Source organism: Myotis myotis, unplaced genomic scaffold (genome assembly GCF_014108235.1).
Source record: "Myotis myotis isolate mMyoMyo1 unplaced genomic scaffold, mMyoMyo1.p scaffold_m19_p_1, whole genome shotgun sequence".
NCBI classification, from domain to species: Eukaryota; Metazoa; Chordata; class Mammalia; order Chiroptera; family Vespertilionidae; genus Myotis; species Myotis myotis.
The window spans coordinates 92329352-92352538 of NW_023416313.1; the positions used below are offsets into that span (position 1 = coordinate 92329352).

At 39.2% G+C, this 23187-nt stretch overlaps 1 protein-coding gene across 12 annotated transcripts in view; it reads left to right on the forward strand.

The window, feature by feature from the left end:
* ARHGAP21 (Rho GTPase activating protein 21) overlaps positions 1 to 22005 on the forward strand; it is a 141726-nt gene extending 119721 nt beyond the window's left edge. For 9 of the 12 annotated variants that reach the window (XM_036344938.1, XM_036345005.1, XM_036344986.1 and 6 more), the window contains 14 exons: positions 2095 to 2220; positions 3285 to 3569; positions 6581 to 6645; positions 6721 to 6860; positions 7399 to 7541; positions 8274 to 8429; positions 8526 to 8604; positions 9227 to 9300; positions 9379 to 9468; positions 12717 to 12842; positions 13022 to 13063; positions 13375 to 13480; positions 15374 to 15405; positions 19527 to 22005. In XM_036344938.1, the coding sequence (XP_036200831.1) occupies positions 2095 to 2220; positions 3285 to 3569; positions 6581 to 6645; positions 6721 to 6860; positions 7399 to 7541; positions 8274 to 8429; positions 8526 to 8604; positions 9227 to 9300; positions 9379 to 9468; positions 12717 to 12842; positions 13022 to 13063; positions 13375 to 13480; positions 15374 to 15405; positions 19527 to 21218 (3156 nt within the window). In that variant the 3' untranslated portion in view covers positions 21219 to 22005. Of the gene's footprint in view, positions 1 to 2094; positions 2221 to 3284; positions 3570 to 6580; positions 6646 to 6720; positions 6861 to 7398; positions 7542 to 8273; positions 8430 to 8525; positions 8605 to 9226; positions 9301 to 9378; positions 9469 to 12716; positions 12843 to 13021; positions 13064 to 13374; positions 13481 to 15373; positions 15406 to 18244; positions 18324 to 19526 lie in introns of all 12 variants that reach the window. The other 3 variants (XM_036344966.1, XM_036344994.1, XM_036344976.1) reach the window with 2 other exon arrangements.
* Positions 22006 to 23187: the final 1182 nt, after the last annotated feature.

The window sequence follows — 23187 nt, forward strand, 5'->3', positions numbered from 1 at the left end:
GTGGGGGCCGATCGGGGTTGTGGGGGCTGATCAAGGGTGGGGCCGGCTGTGAGGAGGGGCTGCAGGCGGTGGGCCGGCCAGCCCTGCCTCTGATGGGGGGGGTTGATCTGGGGTGGGGCCAGGTGGGGGGAGGGGCTTTAGGAGGTTGACCAGCTAGAGTATGGCCTTTAGGAGGTTGGCCTATTGGAGTAGGGGGGCTGATCAGGGGCTGGGCTGGGGGGGAGGGGCTGCGGGCCGATTGGGGTGGTGGGGGCCCATTGGGGGCAGGGCCAGCCTGGGAGGAAGGGCTTTGGGGGTTGGCTGGCTGGCCCCACCCCCTGATCAAGCGGGTTTTCTGGCCACAGTGGGCATCATAGCCCAGTCGTTCTGGTCATTATGGTGTTCCAGTTGCTGGCTTTTTATACATATAGAATTATGAATAAGCTGATTGATGTTTTTAACATCGCTCTTTCTCTCACTTCCTCCCTCCCTCCCTCCCTCCCTCCCTCCCTCCCTCCCTCCCTCCCTCCCTCCCTTTCTTCCTCTCTCTCAAAAATCAATAAAAACATCACTGGTGAAGATTAAAAACAACAACTAATGGTTATTAAGATTTTTATATATATATATATATTTTATTGATTTTTTACAGAGAGAAAGGGAGAGAGATAGAGAGTTAGAAACATCGATGAGAGAGAAACATCGATCAGCTGCCTCCTGCACATCTCCCACTGGGGATGTGCCCGCAACCCAGGTACATGCCCTTGACCGGAATCGAACCTGGGACCCTTCAGTCCGCAGGCCGACACTCCATCCCCTGAGCCAAACCGGTTTCGGTGGTTATTAAGATTTTTAACTTAATTGACCTTCCAGTAATATTCAACACAATTTTCCACTCCCTTTCTGAGACTCTTTCTTCTGCTGGTTTCTATGCCTAACATTTCAATTGTTGGCATATCTAGAGGTGGTCTGACCCTCTTTCCTCTCTGTGTAGCCTGATTTCCCTGATGATCTTACACAGAAGTCTCCAAAAGTTTACATTGCTAGTCTTGACCTCTTCCCTGAACTGCAGCTCATGTAGACTACTGCCTACATGACTTCTTCATTTGATGTTTAATAAGCAGTACAAAGTTTACATGCCCAAAAGGCCTTGATCACCCCAGACACATTTATCCCCCAGTTTTCCCCATCTCACTGAGTCTACTTTCATTCACCCAGTTGTTCAAGCCAAAAATCTAGTGGCCGTTTTTCTGTGTTCTCACCCTCTCCCAGATCAAGACCTGTCACCGCTACCTCCTGAATCTTTATATTCCTCCCTGTCTTTACTTCTGCTGCTTTAGTCGAGGATGTCATTGTCCCTCACCTGGATTCCTCCAGTAGCTCCTTTCATCATGGTTGTCTTAGAATCCATGCTTCATGTAGCACACAGGTGGCTTGCATTGATGAGATCATATCACTCCCCTGATTCAGTCTTTAATGGCTTCTTTCACACTTCCTACCAAGGCCTAAAGACCCTAAACCAGCTATAATTTTCCACTTCTCTTACTCACACGAATAGTGAACATTTTAAATGATATTGATAAATACATACATTCATTAGCTGTACATTCTCCCTGAGCTATTCTTTCCCTGACCTTTCCTGGTTGGCTGTTTTAAATATTTTTTCTCCCAGATTTAAACTTGAATGTTCTGTTCAGAGAGGCCTTGCCTGAGCACCACCAATGTTTAGCTGCTGCTGTCATTCGTAATTGCATCCCATTGTTTTCATTCTTCAAATGGCACTTATCACAATGCGATATATATATTTTTTTTTATTCTTTGTCTTTTTGTACTAACATGTGACCTCTTGAGAGCAGGAAAATTATATCATTTTTATTATTCTTTCATGATTAAAAATTTCTTCAGATGTCTAAAAAAAAAGATGGTGGTAGTATACATTTTTTAACAAGACCAGAAATTTTTCTAATGTAATTGATAAAGATAGGATTTTTCAAAAATAGCCCTTCACTTGGAACATTATATAAAAGACATTCTCACCAAAGCAATTTTATTACACAAATATTTATAAAAGAAAAAGCTGACATTTTACTGTGGTTTCTTTTTTGGCCTTTTCTGTAGATGACAGACAGCCAGAAGTCATCAGAAGACTCTGGATCCAGAAAAGACTCTTCCTCAGAGGTTTTCAGTGATGCTGCGAAGGAAGGCTGGCTCCATTACCGGCCACTTGTCACCGATAAGGGAAAGGTAGTGCATTTTTTGAGCTACTGTAAGCGCATTAAATGCAGGCCCTGAAAAATGAAGTATAAAGTCTGTATACATAAAATATCCAGAATAAAGAGTGAAAAACATATTTTATAAATATCTTTTTCTATATGAAGGAAAGATTTTTTTTTAAAGTTCTCATCACCTATTTTTCTACTTTTCATTCTTTGTGTCAACTATGTATGGACTATATTGTCATATTTTGGTAATGTAAAAGAGAAAGCAAAGTTATTTAAGAAACTTTGCTTCAAATTTATTAGCTATTATCACAGAGTAGTCCTTTAGGGAGTGGCACTTCTTCATATTAATTTTTAAATTTTCATTTAACTTCTCCCAGTTTATTATTTTAAGTGCCTTTGTAATTCTCTTCTTTCACTTTATTTTATAAATATTGAGTTATATAAATGGCTATCACACTATCAACATATACTTCATTTAAATAGATTTTAATATAATAAAAATGTTGCCATAAATTTTCCTATAATATTTGGGCAGCTTATTTATAAAAAATTTTAATATTGTTATAAGAGTTTAAAAATTTAAGAAAACTAACTTTAAAATGTAGCTATTGTTATTTGAATTAACAAAATTGATCAACCATATAAAGTTGATCAATTTTGTTAATTCATTTGTTATATTTACTGTTTGGGATCTCCTTATGCAGTGTTTGTCATTTTCATGATTGGTGATTTGTCTTAAGCCTAACTCTCACCCAGAAGATTTTTCTGGGTGGGGTGATTTATTTATTATTTTCTATTCCTTTAGCATTTTTAACATATTTTGCTACACGTTTTTATCTTAATTACTTTATTTATTTTCTTAATGAAGTTAAAGTTGAGATTTCACTATCCTTGATTTTGATATGAACACATTGCCTCACTTGGTTTACACTCTGTAATTTTTGTCCTTCCTCTCCTAACAAGTATACATTGATATAAATCAGGCACCTGCTACATTTGGTATACATTTGTGCTTGTTAGCAGTGTTGTTTAATGTGTAAGATTTCACCAAATATTAAGTATGCCTGAACTGTTTCATGTTTCTAGCGAGTTGGTGGGAGTATTCGTCCATGGAAGCAGATGTATGTTGTACTTCGGGGCCATTCACTTTACTTGTACAAAGATAAAAGAGAACAGATGATTCCATCTGAAGAAGAACAACCCATCAGTGTGAATGCTTGCTTAATAGACATCTCGTACAGTGAGACCAAGAGGAAGAATGTGTTCCGACTTACCACGTCAGACTGTGAATGCCTCTTTCAGGCGGAAGACAGAGACGATATGTTAGCTTGGATCAAGACCATCCAGGAGAGCAGCAACCTAAATGAAGAGGTCTGTGCAAACCAGTGATGGTAAAATAGGACACATTTGTTCACATCTTTCTTATTTCTTTTCTTCTTCCAGAAGACTGAAAGAATCTGATACATTACTTTAAACAAATATGATAATATGCTTAAAAATAGTTGATCAAAAGGAAAACTCAACTGTACCTATTTTATATTATTTTTACTTATTGGAAAATCATCATTACTGAACTAGAAAAATAGATGATTCATATACTCTGCATACATTCTCAGAAGCAATGAACCATGTTTGGTTCCTAGTCCTGGTCATGAACTTTATGACTGACTAATTCCAGATCTGTCTTCTTATCACTAAACAGAATTGTTGAGTGGTTTAAGTTATAGATAGGGACAATGCTTATCAAAACAAATTACTCTGTAAATACAAAGAGATAATGATATGATGATTTTTGTTAGTGGAATTAAATAGTCAACAGTATAATATAACCTATTATAATACATTAATTGGTTTTTAAGAAAACTAGAGCCCTGGCTGGTATGGCTTAGTTGGTTGAGCGTCGTTCCATGCACCAAAAGGTCGCTGGTTCAATTCCCTGTCAGGGCACATACCCAGATTACAGCCTTCATCCCCAGTAGGGGGCATGCAGGAGGCAACTTATCAGAGGTTCTCTCTTATCAATGTTTCTTTCTCTGTCCCTCTCCCTGCTCCCCTCTCTCTCTCTCTCTCTAAAGTAAAAAAAAAAAATAACAAAAATATTAAAGAAAAAGAAAAAACTCAAATGATCAGAAATCATGTTATAAGCCAGTTTTTCTTTTTAATAAGGAATAATGTTTAAGTACTTAAAAGTTTCTGGCTCACAATCAAGATATTTTTACAACATGAATTTTTATGCTTTCAGTGTATATAACTATAAATTTTAAAGTAATGATTGTGTCTAGCTTTTCATTGAGTCTTTTTCATTGCATTCACACAGTTTTTCTAACACGTTGTTTTCACTTTGGGCCCATTGTTAGGACCAAAAAAAGAAAGAAAGCATAACATTCTTTTTCCTTACTTTTCTTTGAAGTACCCAGGAGCATAGACATTAACTGTAAGGTTATACAATCTATCTTCTTTAATTTAGTCATTCCCATTATTTCCAACTCAAATTAGAAAACTTATGCTATAGGAAAATGCCTGTGCTTTATTTTTCTGCTAATTTACACCCTCCCTTGTTGGTGGTTAAAAAGCTAACACCGGATTGTAGCAGTACAACCTTTGTTCCATAACCACCACTACAAAGAGAGCATCAGCCTGAATTTTTGCACAGAAACGGAGAATAAGAACTTGGATGTAGATTTCAGCTTTACGTGACAGTCCAAGGAGTTCCTGTTGAAAAAGCACCAGCTGTGTGCAGGGCATTCTACAAGGCAGTAGAGCGTCCTTGTTACGTTCCTTCAGATGACTTCATCTGTGCAACATGGAGGGCTGTCCTAAGGATTTACTGAGGTAGTGCTTGTGAAGAAAACCGAATGCTGCCTGATAGATAATAAGCATTTACTTAATGTCAGCCATTATCGTCATCATTATCATCTAATGTTAACACATAGGCATTTTTCCTGTTTTATAGATAAGAAAGTAATAATTCACAGCATATGGCAGACACTTTTCTAAGCATTTGACATGAATTAACCTCAGCAACCATATGAATTGTCCCTTTATTATCATCTTCACCATTTCACAAACAAGGAAGCCATGTGGCAAAGAGAGGTTATGTGATTTCCCCAAGGTCCCATAGCTGATAAGCATCCGGGCCCAGTTTAAACCAGGCGTCTTACCCTAGATCAGCCGTGGGCAAACTACGGCCCCCGGGCCGGATTCGGCCTGTTTGAAATGAATAAAACTATTGGGGAAAAAAAGACCGTACCCTTTTATGTAATGATGTTTACTTTGAATTTATATTAGTTCACACAAACACTCCATCCATGCTTTTGTTCCGGCCCTCCAGTCCAGTTTAAGAACCCATTGTGGCCCTCGAGTCAAAAAGTTTGCCCACCCCTGCCCTAGATCTTAACCATATGATCTCTGTTGGTAAGTGGGAAGAGTCATTTTGAATTCGAGATTGTTTGACTCCAAAGCCTGTATTTTTTATAAATTATATTGTTAAAATGAGACAACTAAAACATTTTTTTTTTTTTGAGGACACATGCCAATGTAGAATTGGAATCGATAGAAAAGAATCATCACTTTGTGGTCAGCTCTAAGTTTGCCATTAGCATATTATAAAGTTTAAAAAAAACCACCTGTTTTAAGGTTAAAAAAACACACCTGTTTTGAGATTCCCTCTTCTTTCACTTCTGACACTAATTGACCCTCAATCTCGTTACTCCTGCAAGTTAATTATTAACAAATTTTGGCAGTATTTTTTTTTAACTTTTTTTAAATATATATTTTATTGATTTTTCACAGAGAGGAAGAGAGAGTGATAGAGAGCTAGAAACATCGATGAGAGAGAAACATCGGTCAGCTGCCTCCTGCACACACCCCAGTGGGGATGTGCCCGCAACCAAGGTACATGCCCTTGACCGGAATCGAACCTGGGATCCTTGAGTCCTCAGGCTGACGCTCTATCCACTGAGCCAAACCAGTCAGGGCAATTTTGGCAGTATTTTTTCATCTTTTATCCAACTGTATTATTTGGAAATGCTGATCTTTCTGGTATTAGTAAGAGAAAAAACTGGCTTTCTGTTTCCCAGTCATTAATTAAAAATGACAGATCAATAAGTTTGAACACTTGCTACTGGCTGGTAGTATTCTAAGTATTGCTGCGGTACAGAAAATAAACAGAAAAGACTCACAGTGAGGGAGGCACTTGGAACATCTGTCACACCGTGACGGTGGGGGGTGATGTGGAACAGGGATTTTACCGCACCACCACTGAGTAAAGTAGAGTGTCTTTATTGAATCAGCAGAGTAGGACAATAGAGAGGCTCAACAAAGGTAGGGATTCCTAATTTTGTTTAGAATTGACTCTAACTTTACCTCCCTTTATTCTGCAGGACACTGGTGTTACTAACAGGGATCTAATTAGTCGAAGAATAAAAGAATATAACAGTCTGATGAGGTGAGCGTTCCACCATGCACGTAAGTTAATTTGGATATAAAATACGTAATTATTAAGAAACATTCCTTCTTTCAGCAGCAAAGCGGAACAGTTGCCAAAAACGCCTCGCCAGAGCCTCAGCATCAGGCAGACCTTGCTTGGTGCTAAAGCCGAGCCAAAGACACAAAGTCCACATTCTCCCAAGGAGGAGTCAGAGAGGAGACTGCTCAGTAAAGGTACTGATGGTGGCATTCCCGGATGAACTTCATGAAATGATTTAAAATTGGGATTTTCACGGTATTTTCATATTTCTCGGTACCATCTTTGTTGACCTCAGAGCCCAGTGTGAGCTCGCTCAAGACCACTGTGGGCTAGGTCTAGGCCAGTGGGCTTTCCCTTTAAGGTGCCAGTTCTCACAACAAATACAAACTGAAGGAAAGTATAGCACCTACATCTACACAGAAAATTTGATTAATGCAGAGGACCAGGCACTGTCATTTTGAGATAAATTATGTGTCCTTTTTGCAAAACTCTCACTATGAAGTTGTCACATTGATTCTATTTTCTTGACTGTTTTAAGATAATCGTGATACAGATTGCAAAAAGGTAAAGAAATGTATTTGATAGCCACTAAATTATATGGAAGGTTATTACTTATAGTACAGGACTCTGATTTATGTAAATATCAATAAAGGATTTTTTAGGTCATGATTTAGACACTTATATTTTCATTTTTTTTCTTATATTGTTTTATTTTGAATTAACAATCAAAAGATGAAACCAGCCCCCCAAAAGACAAAGGCACATGGAGAAAAGGCATCCCGAGTATTATGAGAAAGACTTTTGAAAAAAAGCCTACTGCTACTGGAACGTTCGGGGTCAGATTGGACGATTGCCCGCCAGCTCATACCAATCGGGTAGGAGACACCAGCCAGCTGGGTTATCTAACGCTGTAATTCTGTTGTGGGACCTGTTACACAGCCATTCCGATGACAGACAACCTGTTGATTTATTGAGTGTTTTCCTCTTCATAGTTGACCTTCGTTTCCCTGAGCATTTCTGATCTGTAAGGATGTGTTGAGTAATTTTATCAGTAATGCTTTTTTCTCATTACTGACACTGAAATAGAATAGTTATTCAGCCATTAAGAATATACCTGAAATGGTCAGTAAGAATTAATTTTTAAATCCTATGTTTCTGCTTTTAGCATCATAAAAGAAGGGTGAGAACCAGGACCTGATTAAGAAAGTATAATAAATGTAATTGTGTGTGTGTGTGTGTTTTAGGATTCATATCATGAGTTAATTGATGTTATTCCCTCCACCCCTTCTTTTTTTTACTTTATTCCTATTTATTCAACTGAGCTGTTCCCACATTGTCCTTAGGTGTTCTTGTTTTCTGTTTAGATTATTATCTTCTTGTGGACCCTTGACCTAGTTTCTCTTCCCACTGCCTCAAATATCTCTTGCTTGTTTTATCATTTTCCAATTCTGCAGTGTCTATATTCTTTATTTTCTCTATCAAAAAGCAGTAATTTATATATTTCCTTTTGGATGGTATACAAGGGCCTTTTAGCTACAATATACATCTACTAACCAAATATAAACATTGCTACTGTATTAAATAAAATATTATTTCTTGTTTTGCAGTATATTCCATTAATAGTTGACATATGTTGCAAATTAGTTGAAGAAAGAGGTCTTGAATATACAGGTATTTATAGAGTTCCTGGAAATAATGCAGCCATCTCAAGCATGCAAGAAGAACTCAACAAGGGAATGTCTGATATTGATATACAAGATGATGTAAGTTGTCTATTTCTTTGTGGATAACTGATACGTGGTTCTTCCTTTGGTGGTATTGACTATAAAACTACTGTATTTCTATTTCTTCCTACCTAGAAATGGCGAGATTTGAATGTAATAAGCAGTTTACTAAAATCCTTCTTCAGAAAACTCCCTGAACCTCTCTTCACAAATGGTAAGTGAACACCCACAAAAGAAACCAGATGAAACAGTCAAATATTACATTGTTGGAAAACCATGGCATATGAGATTGAAGCAAGAGAAAATACGTTTGTCAAAGGAAACGAGATTTTGTTTAGTTTTTATTTATATAGAAGGCATAATTTTGTACTATTTTTTTGTCATATGGATTTTTTTTCTCCTGGTAAATATTAATGAAAAGCAGAGTTTCAAAAAAATTGTTTACACTCTGTAAAATATATATTATCTTGTTCATTCACATTTGTAGTCAAGTTAAAAAGATAGAATTATTGTTTTCAGTCAAAAGTCTCCAGACATAATAAGATACAATAAGTAGAAAAATATGTCTTCGGTCAAGCCAAACATTTGACTTACATAAGACACTGTACTAGATGTTTGTGGTCAGGGAGAGAGAAGAATATACAGAGTGTATAAATGCAGGAGTACCTCAGAGAATTCACAGCTTAGAGAATTTCCTATGATTTGATGATAAGGGTTAGAGGATCATTAAAAACTATGGCAGTCTTAGTGACTGCATCTCAAAGGCTATTTAGCTTTTATACAACTCACCTAAGCAATTTAAGGTAAACCTGCCTTCTTGTTCTTATTGTTGTCAGATAAATATGCCGACTTTATTGAAGCTAATCGGAAAGAAGATCCTCTAGATCGTCTGAAAACGTTGAAAAGACTAGTAAGTCTCATTTTTCTATTTCTGGGGGTAAACCTAAAATTCAGCATCTAAATCCATCCTAAAAACAATATGTTTCAGATTCACGATTTGCCAGAACATCATTATGAAACACTTAAGTTTCTTTCGGCTCATCTGAAGACAGTGGCAGAAAATTCAGAAAAAAATAAGGTACGTACCACCGGTGACTTTAGGTGAAAAGATAGTTTTCATTGCTTCGTGCCAAGTAATAAAAAATAGGGTCATAATTCAACAAAAGCTCTAAAATGCATCAGATTGGCATATCAGCCCCTCTAAAGATCACTCTGAAAAGCAAAAGACCCAAAAATATCAGTTGTCACCATTTTTTTAAGACATTTCTGTTTCATTTATCCAGCAAGAAAAATGAAAAAGCCAGAAATTTGACCTCTTTTATTTTCCAACTGTATATCAATATTTTAAATAGGCAACATTCACATGATATAACAGTCAATGTATCAAGTCGTGTACAGTGAAAAATAACAGACATTTTTGTTTAGTTTTAAGCAGGTAAGACCTTTTTTGGTTGTTTTTAACACTATCCCATTACCTTTATTAAACACATCTATATTTGTGATTCCTTACTTTTATCTAATACTCAATCCATGTTTAGTTTTTCCTGATTGATATGTGGACCTTGTTTGAATATTGATTTAAACAAACAACTGTAAAGACATTTCTTTAAATCATCATCCAAGCAAGGTTCATGCATTGTGTTTGATACATTATTGTCTTAACTTTTCATCATTTTCATCACTCGTTGGTGATTGTTGCCTCAATCCATTATATCATCAGAGATGGCAAATGATGATTCTTAGGCATTACTGCTTAAAATACTAAAACAGCCATTTTGGTTTCTGGAGAAGAAAAATTGCCAGTATACCGCAAGTTGAGGGATACTGCTGTCACTCCTCTTTCAAGGGCAATACCTGCTAACTTAGAGAACAAGGCTCTGATACTCTGGAAGACAGTTGTTCACGGTTGTAATAAGGCTGGATTATGAGAACAGTGTCAGCCCTTTCACTTATAAATTGAGAAGATTACAGTGTTATAATTTCCTTTAGACACTCAGTTTCCTCAAGTGATAGGGCTATGGAGGAGGGAGGGAGGGAAGAAGAGAGAGAGCAACTATATTAATTGATTGTACTACTTCCAGAAGTGCATGCAGTAGGAGCCAAAAAGTTCTCAATATAATTAAAGTTAAAATATTTTCTAATTCTTTCAGCATTTCCCAAAGTATACTATGTCATTTGTCAGTTTTGCTGGATGTTAGTAGGAGTTACTAGGAAAACAGTAGGAGTTATTGGTCTAATTAGTTTATAAAGTATTGAATTAAATGAAATTTAACTGATTTCTTTACTGCGGATTCTTTAAGAATCTTTAACATATTAACACTGTGAGTCTTGAATAAGGATATAAGGCACTTCATTCCCTAGACTTATTTGACTACACATTGTGAAACATCTTTCAAAAAATACATAATTTAATTAATGAGTAAATAATCTGTGAACTACTTATGTTATTAGTTTTATATGGAAATCAGCTAAAACTGTATATACTGAATATTACTGTATATATAAATAATAATTCACATTATCACTAGTTTATGAAATCATGGACAAGAATCTAGTAAAATTTTACATAGACCTTCGAGATGTTGGACTTATGTTCTTTGATCGAAGGATGAGATGACTACACCTTCTGGGGAAATGAGAACCATGTATTTTGTGCCCAGTTGAAGTATACCCTTCCTGCAGTCATATTTTTTCCCCACTAAGTTAGCTTTCTATGGAAATGCTGTCTTCAAGCACCATTTCTCCTTATTTCTCTGCAATAAGCATTGTGTGATACATGTATTGTGGTAGTTAACATATAAGATGCATAACAGTTGCTTCAGAATCAGAAAAGATCTGTGGGTTTTCCACTTTGTACCATAATTTAAAGGTGTGTGTGCACGTGTGTGTGCATGTGCATGCCTCTCTCAAGATAGTATGGTAGTATCGCTCCTTAAATAATATTTTTTTTCAGTATGGCTTTTGAGTTCTGTGGTCATTTTTAACCCCCTTAGTATGTTTTCAGGGCTGGCTAAAGTTATTTAAGATTTTAATCAAATCATAAGTTCAAAATATTACAGCAGACACTATAAGATATAACAAAGAAAAACAAAAGATCCCCACTTTTGATAATTGTATGATTTAAGAAGGAATAGAAATATCATGGTAATGAATATCCTATCTAATAAAGAGGGAATATGCTAATTGACTGTCATGCCCTCGCAAAACTGGCGGTCCCCACAGCCAATAAGGAGGGAATATGCTAATTGACTGCCACACCCTCAAAGATGGTGGCGCCCAGGCCCCTCAGCTCCACTGGGGCGGCAGGCAGGTCCGGCTGCTCCTTGTGTCTGCCTCTGGAGTCCCCCAGTCCCCTCAGCCCCCCAGCCGTCCAGGGCCAGCCCGTGGCGCAGGCAAGCCTCGGATGGTGGCTTCCCAGCTGCCCAGGGCTGCCTGAGGCTCAGGTAACCACGGCTGGCCGAGGCTTGTGCTGCTGACAGTGGCAGCAGCAGAGGTGTGATGGGGGCATTGCCTTCCCCTGATTGCCAGGTCACCTCCCGCCCCTGAGGACTACCAGACTGTGAGAGGGGGCAGGCTGGGTTGAGGAATCCCCCTCTCCCCCCGCCTTCCAGTGCATGAATTTGCATGCACTGGGCCTCTAGTACAAACATAAGCATGTAATATTGAGGCATTCAGATTGGCTCAATGATAGGCAAAGAACATCAGAACATGTGGTTGAAGTAAAAATTAATTCAGAAGGAGTATTCCAGACATTTGAATTTTATATATTAGGGATTTTGCTATACTAGTGGGCAATTTAGAAAATTTTATGTATCTTTAAGCTTACTTTTCTACTTTTTAGCCTTTGTGGAAAGGGTGTTTCCATGTTCTTTTCTGAGTTTTTTCCCTTTGATATTAATATTTTTGTCAGTTAGTCTTGCTCCAGAAATACTAGTTTAGAACCAACTCAGTTGCTTTCTATTAAAGATACCTTGGAAGAAAGGAATGCCAGTTCAAGGTTTCACATTATCATGAAAGCAGGAAAAAGAAGTTATGTAGACATTAGCTTTTGGAAATCCTGTCTAGGAAGCATTTTTTTTTTAATTTAAATTTTTTATTGTTAACACTATTGCAGATGTCCCTCATTCCTGCCCCTTTTCCCATCTCCACCCAGTCCCTGCCCCCTGTATTTTTTTTTTGTACACATTAATCAACCATTCATTCTTCTTTGAATTCTTTTTCACCAAAAGAACCTGTCAGAAATAAAATGCCAAACATGCAATGGGACTTTAAACCTATTTTCTTAAGAAAAAGTGTGCTATTTTCCAATATTGTCCTTTATTTCAGATGGAACCAAGAAACCTAGCAATAGTTTTTGGCCCAACTCTGGTGAGGACGTCTGAAGATAACATGACGCACATGGTCACCCACATGCCCGACCAGTACAAGATCGTCGAGACGCTTATCCAGCACGTAAGTCGGGCTTTGCCTCATCAAGAGCATTCTTTTTCTGCGAGCTGCTGGTGGAACAGAATTTGGTTAAATATATTTTTTAAGAAAATTACTTTTTTCTGTATACCATCCTCCAAACTATAGATACATTTAGGGGGTTATTTAATTTCTCTTTTCACCTTTTTTATTTTAAATTTTAGCATGACTGGTTTTTCACAGAAGAAGGTGCTGAAGAACCTCTTGTAAGTATGTCCCTCAGCGTTTGTCCCCTGTTGTTTTCATTTGGGACGCGAGATCCTGGCGCTACAGCAATGTCAACCTCCTGCCCGTGTGCTCTTGCCTGCTTTGCACCCTGGAAGCAGGTCTCTAGCTCCTCAGTTTCTAAGCTAAAGAAAATACAAGTATGATGGTCATTTTGTAGTTAATTATATCTAAAGAAGGTAAAAAAATGAAGCTCATGTGCTCCCTCAATGTGTCTTTTAGTAAATGTTGCTTTTACTAAAGAAAGTATCTCTGAAGAGATGATGAAGTGATCTTTGTTTATTAACCATAGACAGCAGTGCAGGAGGAAAGCACAGTGGACTCCCAGCCAGTGCCAAACATAGATCACTTACTCACCAACATTGGAAGGACAGGCGTGTCCCCTGGAGATGTATCAGGTAACTCTTGCCTGGGCAGTATCGATCTCTAGGTTAACATTCTTATAACATGAAAGCGCAAATCAATCATAAGTAACAATTCACTATGATTTTTTTTCCCTTTTCTCCTTCTTTTTCCTTTCTAATAAAAAACTTAATCTCCCTTTTCTGATTGATCTTAATTATCTTCCAGTGACTCTAATTGGCAGTGCATGGAGTTGTAATGCTTGTCAGAATGGAAATATGAGGGAAATGAGCATGCGAACCACTGTTTTGTTCTTTTTTTTTTTTTTAATTCACAGTTTCCATGTAATAGTCATCACAAGGTAAAACAGATATATGCTACTGAGTATGTGGTTGCTGTGACGGCAGAAAGTATGATCTAGACTGCATAAGTAGCTCTTATCTTGAGCCAGATGTTCTGTTTAAAAGCAGCAAGTAAAATATGTTGAACTGCTAATAGGCACCATTTTCAGAAGTACAGCATAGTATTTGTCACTGTAGATGTCACAGTAAAAGTCAATCTATGACATTTTCTGTTTTCTCTTGCCACTCGAATGTTTGGTTAAGTATTAGTTCTTGTAGGCTCTTTTGATGAATATTTTCTCCTGCCAAACTGCTGCACTAACCGAGCATGTTATTTTACACAATGTTCTCCCTTTGTCTCTAGTTCTTGTTCTAGCCCTAAAGGGTTTTTTCAGCACTTACTGACACAGGCAAATCTATACTGATGTTGAACAGGCGAAGTGGGAGGAGTCTATCACACGGTAATGTCGCTAGTGGATTCTGTGGTGTCCCTGATGGACAGCTGGAACTGTAGGAAGAAGGAGGATTGCTGTCCACACTGTAGCTGCCTTGTCTGCAGAAACCCCCGATTCTTGTAAATGCGAACATCGTTGATCTGTGGTGTAAATTTTCTCTTAAGATTCTTGTAAACAGATCAATACTACTTTCTTAAAAGTTTTTCTGCTATTTCTTGTTATTTCTGAAGCAGACCATGAGGAGAAATAGCATGGTATGGTCTACCAGTTCTTAAAGTCATAAAGCATTTAGCCATGTGTTAAAAGGGGCGTGGCACGGGGCTCAGCTCATTCATTTTGGAAATCAGTTTCCATACAGTCCAAACATGAAATGCCAAAATTGGTGTGATCCGGAATAGTGCTAGCCCCTTCCTACCCTCTTTGTAATTGTATAATCTCAGTTTTTGCCAGACAGTAAAATTATGGTCTTCATTCTTCCATCTCCATATTAGCATTTGTTAATAGATAATTGCAAAACTGGTAGCAATTTAAACAAACTAGTCAAAAGGATCCCTGACTGCACAGATATGAAACTGGGGTCTAAAGCACAAAGATCAGCATGATTTAATATAAAACCAAAGTAACCTGGAAGCAGGGTTATCCTGATGCCTCTTTTGCATCCACATGCATAGAGGATGCACTTATACAATTTCAGTCTGACAAAAATCAACATGAATACACCGAGTATGATTGTCTCAATTTGTAGCTAGGGCAGCTAAGAATCTTAAACGTTCTACATTGTGTATCAGTTTCAGATACAGGATGTGGTACATAGCAATTCTTAAAAGGTCTTCAAGCTTCTTTGTTGCTAGATTTGCTATTTAGGAGATTGAATAAACACTAGCACTGCTGTTCTCGTTTAGCACAGGGCTCCTTTGCCATTCCTGTCATTGAGCTGATTCTGCCTACAATTCACAGCATCCTTTCATGGCGGTGGCTTTCTGTGGTGCAGCTTGCATCTTTGTGAGCTCTGACTATCCACTGTGTTCAATGGTTCTGTTTGAGTTTTGCTTTCCCATTTTGCTCTGTGCCTGTCTTCTCCATAGTTTGCACTGTTTGTTGAAAGGGGTGAAGATGGACTAATACTGACCATGTTTCATTTAACTTCCGACAGATTCAGCTACTAGTGACTCAACAAAATCTAAGGTAAATTGTTTCGTACAATTGTGAAATATTTTAGGGGGGGATTGTTTTTTGGCTGATTGTTATGATTAGTATACAGATGCATGCCTGTCTGTATCAGGTGACACAGACCAATAAGGTCTCATAAAGGGAAAAATTAATTTCTTGGAATAGAATATGATAGAAGAATACTGGATTATGAGGTGGAATATCAGGTTTCTGTCAGAATATGTAAGAAGTAGGCTTTATTTCCTTACTCTTTTTTGTTTTTGTTTTTAATCCTTATCACCTGAAGGTATTTTTGCATTGATTCTTAGAGAGAGTGGAAGAGAGGGAAAGACAGAGAGAAATATCAATGTGAGAGAAACACATCAATTGGTTGCCTCCTGCACATGCCCTGACCAAGGCCAGGGAGGAGCCTGCAACCAAGGTACACGCCCTTGACTGGAATCGAACCCAGGACCCTTTGGTCTGCAGGCCAACGCTCTCCTCACTGAGCCAAACCAACCAGGGCTATTTTCTTACTCTTTAATGTGAAAAGTTTCTGACATACGAAAGTAGAGAGAATAGTACAATGAGCCCCCAACCCCCCATTATCCAAATTCAACAATTGACTCATGACCAACTTTATTTCTTCTGCACATTATGCACTTGCCTCCTCCTGGGACTGTTTTAAGGCAAATCTTGAACATCATATCCTTATATGTGTAAATATTTCAGTAGTAATATAGACTTTTATTATATTTTTTATTTCAGCAAAATCACTAATTTTGTTTTTCATGACCAATATTTTTTTTTTTTATTGCTTAAAGTATTACAAAGGGTATTACATATGTGTCCATTTTATCCCCCCGCCCTAGACAGTCCCCTAGCCTCCCCTATCCCCCAATGTCTTATGTCCACTGGTTATGCTTCTATGCATGCATGCAAGTCCTTTAGTTGATCTCTTACCCCCCTACCTCCTGCCCCGCAACCCTCCCCGGCCTTCCTGCTGCAGTTTGACAATCTGTTTGAGGCAGCTCTGCCTCTGTATCTATTATTGTTCAAAAGTTTATAATGGACATGACCAATATTTTTAACATAATTTGTGTTCTATTGACAACACCACCAAATTACACTATTTTTTAGTAGTTTTTAGGAAGTGTTTATAGTTTTTAGAAAGTATTTTGTTAATTTAACTTCTCCAAACCTTGTTTTGCTGAGACAGTAGCAACCAGAATTATCAATAAATTTTTAAAAACATTTTTCTATTTGGACATGAGATATGAATTTTACTTACGTTTAAATATCATAATGGGACTGTATACCATTAATTATAATTTTTGCAAAAAATGTTCCAAAAGTGTTTTAACCATATCAGATTATTCACTGTCACTTATATTGTTATTTTCACCATTTTTCTTATTTTGGATAATTTTAAACCTACAGAAAAATTACTAGAATAATGGTTAGCATCCAAACCTTTTATTCTAGTCTCATTGGTTGGTAAATAACTTGATATCTATTTTTCCCCCTGAATTATTTGAGAGTTACTTAATAGACTAGCTAACGCCATACCCCTAAATATTTCCCAGTTGTCCAAATAATGTTCTTTATTTTTTTTATTTCTTTATACAGAATGCAGTCAAGGATAACTCCTTGCATTTAGTTGTCATGTCTCTTTAGACTTCTTTAGAACAGTTTCCCATCTTTTTTTTTTTTTCTGGAATATAAGATTTTAGATTTCAAACCTCTTTGAAATTCCCACTTTCCCGCTTATTAAATGCATATTGCTTAGCCTGTTGTGATAGCCGTCTCTTTATCCTAATCATGGTGCTGTTTATACCATGCCTGCAAAATAATGGATAATCCAAATGGTGTAACTCTTTTTAAGTTTGTTTTGAAATATATTTTATTGATTTTTTTACAGAGAGGAAGGGAGAGGGAGAGAGAGTTAGAAACATCGATGAGAGAGAAACATCGACCAGCTGCCTCCCGCACACCCACCACTGGGGATGTGCCCGCAACCAAGGTACAGACCGGAATCGAACCTGGGACCCTTTAGTCTGCAGACCGACGCTCTATCCACTTAGCCAAACCGGTTAGGGCTGTAACAGTTTTTTAATTGTAAAATATTCATTTCCTCCAACACATATGTGATCACAGAACATAGAATTTAAGAGGGAACCCTAGTAAGTCTTCAAGAAAACATACGTAATTTCAATGAAATTGTGATGTTTAAAAGTGAGTCACCTGCTCAGTGTCAGATAAGCTCCTGAAAGGAGAGTTGGGTCTTCTTCACAACCACTGTCGATCCCTATGATCTTTAGCAGAGTATGTTAAAATGTGAGTGACCATTAGAAAAGTAGAGGATAATTATGAAACTCTTATAACTTATCAAAAACAAAGTTCTCTCCATCTATGATTTCATTTTGGTGAATTCTTTTTAATATGACAGCCTCAGTTTTTATTTTTCAAAGACTCCAGTATAATAGTTTTTGCTTGTCTAAGATTTTTATGACAGTAGAGAAATACACTTTCTGTTAGTCAGCATGCTTCCTGCCTGCCTGCTTGTGTCAAATGGTGTGTGGCGCCTCAGAGGGAAGGCGGGGGTGGGTGGGTGTGAAGAGATCACCAAAGAACTTGTGTGCATATATACATAGGGTGGTGAAGGCCTGGGGCAGGGGGTTGGGATGGGCTACAAGGGGTCAATGGAGGAAGAAAGGGGACATATCTACAACTTTCAACAATAAAGATTTTAAAAAATAAAGTTTCAGAAAAGGACAAATAATGATGTGTGGTAAACCCATAATGTTTATTGACCCACCACCGTTGATTTAGCCTATAGGCATTCTGAGCAAATTAATTGAGTAATTGTTCTCAGGAACCAGTTATGCACAGCTAACAAAGCAGTAGTTGGCACCACAGCTTTACCAATAACAGTGCACTGGAGTGTTTCTCTGGTAAGGTTTCATTGACCGTATGTTATTTGAATTTTCTGATTTTGTTGTTATCTTGAGATAAATGAAGACATCACCAACCTGATTTACCTAGGACAAGTTCCTGAAGTCCAGCCTGGCTGAACTGATGGAAGACCAAAGAGTTCCCTTATCTTAATGAGCTGATGGGATACAGTATCTGTATCCTATGCTGTCTATCATTAGAAAATTGAAGTCAGTCATAAGGTTTTAGTAACCTGCTTCAGAATACTGTATTCAACTATGTCGCAGCTTTAACTCTTACACCTGAAAGAACCTGGAGAATGTGTGAGCACCGCAGAAGCAGGGGCAGTCCGTAGGCACAGGGAAATTAACAAGAACAGGAGAGCTGGATGGTACTGAGCACAAAGTACTCCTTTCAGAGATAGGTGTTTCTGAGCTGTGACTTGGCAGTTAAATAACACCTGTATGACCTGGCAATAAATACCACCAGGCAAGAAATGGGACTAGGTAAATAAAAAGTAAAATGTATGTTAAAAATTTATCTTAAAAGGAAGTACAAAAAGTGAATTACGTTTTTTTAAAAGAGGGCAGTACTTTATTCCCCTTAGTATGCAGTAAACACAGTGTTTAGTAACCGTGTACATTCCATAGCATGTGACAAATAAATGGAATATCAGACAATGATCACTTCCATTCTACAGTCTCCAAACATTCGAAAAAGTGACTCCTCTAAACAAAGTATGAGCTATTGCATTTTGCCACTTCATCAGCCAAAATCCCTTTTAATGGAAGTGATAGGAAATCAAGCGAGTGAAGCAACTTAAGATCCGTAACATATTTTCAGAAAAGCATGTCTTGTTTTTAAAGACAGTTCTCTGAGTGCAGCAAACTATAATTTCACAACAGGAAGCTCTAATTGTATCAGTATTTAGTCAGGGGCTTTTTTGCTGTTAGTTAGGAATTTTGATGCCAGTGCAGATAAGTTTCAAGATAGATGATGTTTTGTTAAGACTAAGTAAGAGGAGTAGAGTGCTGACAGTTCGTAACTGGGTTTTTAAGCCTCTGAATATATTAAAAAAAATAGAGGTATGAATTACATTTTGTTAGTGCTTCTAGAGCTCTAGGTAGGGTCATTCAGTAAGAGATACTTGGGGGAAAGCCCTTTCAGAAAATGAACTCGATCATGTTCTCATGCTCAAAGTCTCATTTCTGATCGCTCCCCAGGGTTCTTGGGGATCCGGAAAAGATCAGTATAGCAGGGAACTGCTTGTGTCCTCCATCTTCGCTGCTGCTAGTCGCAAGAGGAAGAAGACGAAAGAAAAAGCACAGCCTAGCAGCTCAGAAGACGAATTGGACAACGTGTTTTTTAAGAAAGAAAATGCAGAGCAGTGTCAGAACGATACTAAAGCAGAATCCAAAAAAGAGAACGAGGCATCGGGCAGAAAACAGAGGATCGCCACGTCCAAAGAAAATAATGCTAAGAAAGACAGCAGCGCCACGAAAGATGAAAAGACATCACCGCAGAAAGAGTGTGTGCCATCCGAAGAACCCTCGCCCCCACACACGTCCAAGCACAGCAAGTCACCCAGCCCGAGCTGCCGCCTGGCCGTCCTGAAGGAGGGCGCCCGGCCCCCGGGGGCGCAGAAGCCCTCCCCGTGTGAAGAGACCGGGTCGGACTCCGGCACTTTGCTGAGCACTTCTTCCCAGGCGTCTCTGGCCAGGTTTTCCACGAAGAAATCCACCAGCTCAGAAGCCAAATACGGTGAGTTTTTGGCCAATGTCGGCACCATCACCTCCGATTACTCGACCACATCATCTGCCACGTACTTGACCAGCCTGGACTCCAGCCGGCTCAGCCCCGAGGTGCAGTCCGTGGCAGAGAGTAAGGGGGACGAGGCCGACGACGAGAGGAGCGAGCTGATCAGCGAAGGGCGGCCCGTGGAGACCGACAGCGAGAACGATTTCCCCGTCTTCCCGGCCGCGTGGGCTTCCGAGCGGCTGTTCCGAGGGAAACTGCAGGAAGCCCCCAGGGCGAGCCGGCGGAATTCGGAGGGCAGCGAGGCGAGCTGCACCGAGGGCAGCCTCACCCCCAGCCTGGACAGCCGCCGGCAGCTCTTCAGCTCCCACAAGCTGATCGAGTGCGACACGCTGTCCAGGAAGAAGTCCGCCAGGTTCAAGTCGGACAGCGGGAGCCTGGGCGACGCCAGGAATGAGAAAGAACCGCCTTCCATAACGAAGGTATTCGATGTGATGAAGAAAGGGAAATCAACGGGGAGTTTACTCGCGCCGCCCAGGAGCGAATCGGAAAAGCAGGAGCCCACCTGGAAGACGAAAATAGCAGATCGGTTAAAACTGAGACCCCGCGCCCCTGCCGATGACATGTTTGGAGTGGGGAGTCAGAAACTGAACGCCGAGACCGCCAAGAGGAAGAACATCCGACGCCGACACACGCTCGGAGGCCACCGGGATGCTTCCGAAATCAGTATTTTGAATTTTTGGAAAGTGCCGGAGCAGAGCGGAGGAGAGGCGGAACTCTCGGCCGTGACGCGGTTGAAGCCCAAATGCTCGGCCCAGGACTTGTCCATCTCAGACTGGCTCGCGAGGGAGCGCCTGCGCACCAGTGCCTCCGACCTCAGCCGGGGAGAAGCGGGGGACCCCCCGCCGGAGCGCTCGGGCGCCTTAGAAATTCCCGCGGTGGACACGCCTGTGTCTTTCCAGGCCGATGCCGGCGGTTCTCCCAGTACCTTGGCTTCAACTCCCAGGCCCCTCCTTTCCATACCACCCCAGTCACCTGACCAAATAAATGGAGGAAGCTTCCAGAACATGAGCCAGAATGCTAGTTCTGCAGCGAATGCCCCACCTCATAAACTGTCTGAGTCCCCAGGCAATAAAGCACAGCTTCATCCCTGTCTTTAACCTGGGGTATGTTCGCTATAGCAAATAAGAAGCTACTGTTACATGTTCCAGTAACTTTGTAAATATTTTCTTGTACCAGAATTGTTATTATGCAGCCCTCATTTGGGCTGGTTTTATCATTTTGCACTGTGAAATAGCTTTACAGTGCATCACTACAGCCAGAAGAACATATATATATATATTTAAAGATATATTGGATAGTTGTATACAAATGAGTAAGGTATTTGTCGCGACTTACTACATAGTGTATACCCAAAATGACTGGAGGAAATAGCCGGCATCCGTGTGCAGCAGATCTGTTCTTTTGGTTTCATCACTAACGAAAGTGCCTCATCATAAAAATCCATTTGGTCTTTAGGGTGCCATATCGTTAAAATTAGATGACTTACGTGCAACTAATGAGTGCATTTTAAGGGTAACAAATTTCATTACATTTACCAGTTTTAACACAGGTGGATACAGAACTTCCATTCGTTAGTCATTCCAGGTGGATCTCAGTTTTATATTCAAACTTTTAATACAGTTTTTGAGTTTTGTGTGACTTGAATTTTTAATCTTTCTGTAAAATACGTAACTTAAATGATCATATTATATGTGTATCTTTTCTTCAGATACCAGATTTGATATAAATGTTGTAACATAGGTGTGTAGATAGTGGCCTGGATGGAACTGGCTTCTTTATTGAGAAGAATATAATTCTGCATGAGGACTTAATGATCCCAACTGTGTCATGCCTGTGTGCATACCCAATTAAACACTGGAAATAAACTTGTTTTGGTGAACTTGGCATGGCTTGAAACTCATTCTAATATATTTTTAAATGTGATCCATTTATAACTATCTTAGTTGGTCCTGACTTTAAAAAATTACCTACTCTATCTATATATTCTCTCTTTTTTTTTTTTTGGTGGCTGGCAGAGATCTCTTATAAATGTTTACATTGGCCTAACCTCGCTTTTGCACACGGGTAGCTCTACTAGCTAAGCAATATAATAGTCTCCACTTGTCTGTGGAAGAGATGTTCCAAGACCCCAGCAGATAGTCCCAAACCCCAATCAGCTTCTTCAGCTCCGCGGGAAATGTGGCAGCAGCTTCCTCAGCAGCAGGCAGCCTCACCAGTAGTGGTTATGTCCCTCAGTTCGGAGCTGCTCCGGAACCTGTGCAGCCGTCCTGACTTGCAGTGAGTGGCTTGCTGTCATTTGTTTCAGGGAATTCCTGCTGAAATCTTTCTACAGGCTCAGAGCTTTCTGGCCAACACATTGCCATCAATCAAACGTATTTTTGATTCACGTCTTTCCCCCGCAAATAGAATGCCTTTTCCATTTTAACTTATCAAGCCACAGTGTGGCAGTAACATTTGCAGTTTGAGGTGTAACAGCAAAACAAGCATGAATTTCTTTTACCTTCTTTACAATGTAATAGATTTATCCTTACCACAGATCTTAGCAACCTCAACAAACGATTTTTTTTTTCTTTCCTCATTGAGAATGTTCACTTAAAGAAAATACTTTTTAGCTTCTCTTTGGCATATCCAAATTGCCAGTATCCTTACTCTAGCGCTTTGGGGGCACAAACACTGATACTGTAACAGGTGGTTGGATGATCAAACCTATGGCTGCCAAGGGACTAAGGGGCAGGGAGCATTTACGGGCTGAAGACCCTGGGCCAAGGGTTGGTTCAGGTCCTGGGAGGGATGGAGTGGAACGATGAGAGATTTCATCACAATACTCAAGCTGAGCAATTTAAAACCTATGAATTGTTTGTTTCCGGATTTATCTATTTAATATTTTCGGGCCTTAGTTATTTGACTACAAACTACCAAACCCGCAGGCAATGGGGGGTTCGAGTTAGGGAGATAACAGTGAAAAGAACATGAATTTGGGAGTCTAACCAACTCTACTTTCTAGATATGTAAACTAAGACAAGTTATTTCACTTCTCTGAATTGGTTCCCTCGTATAAACAATGAA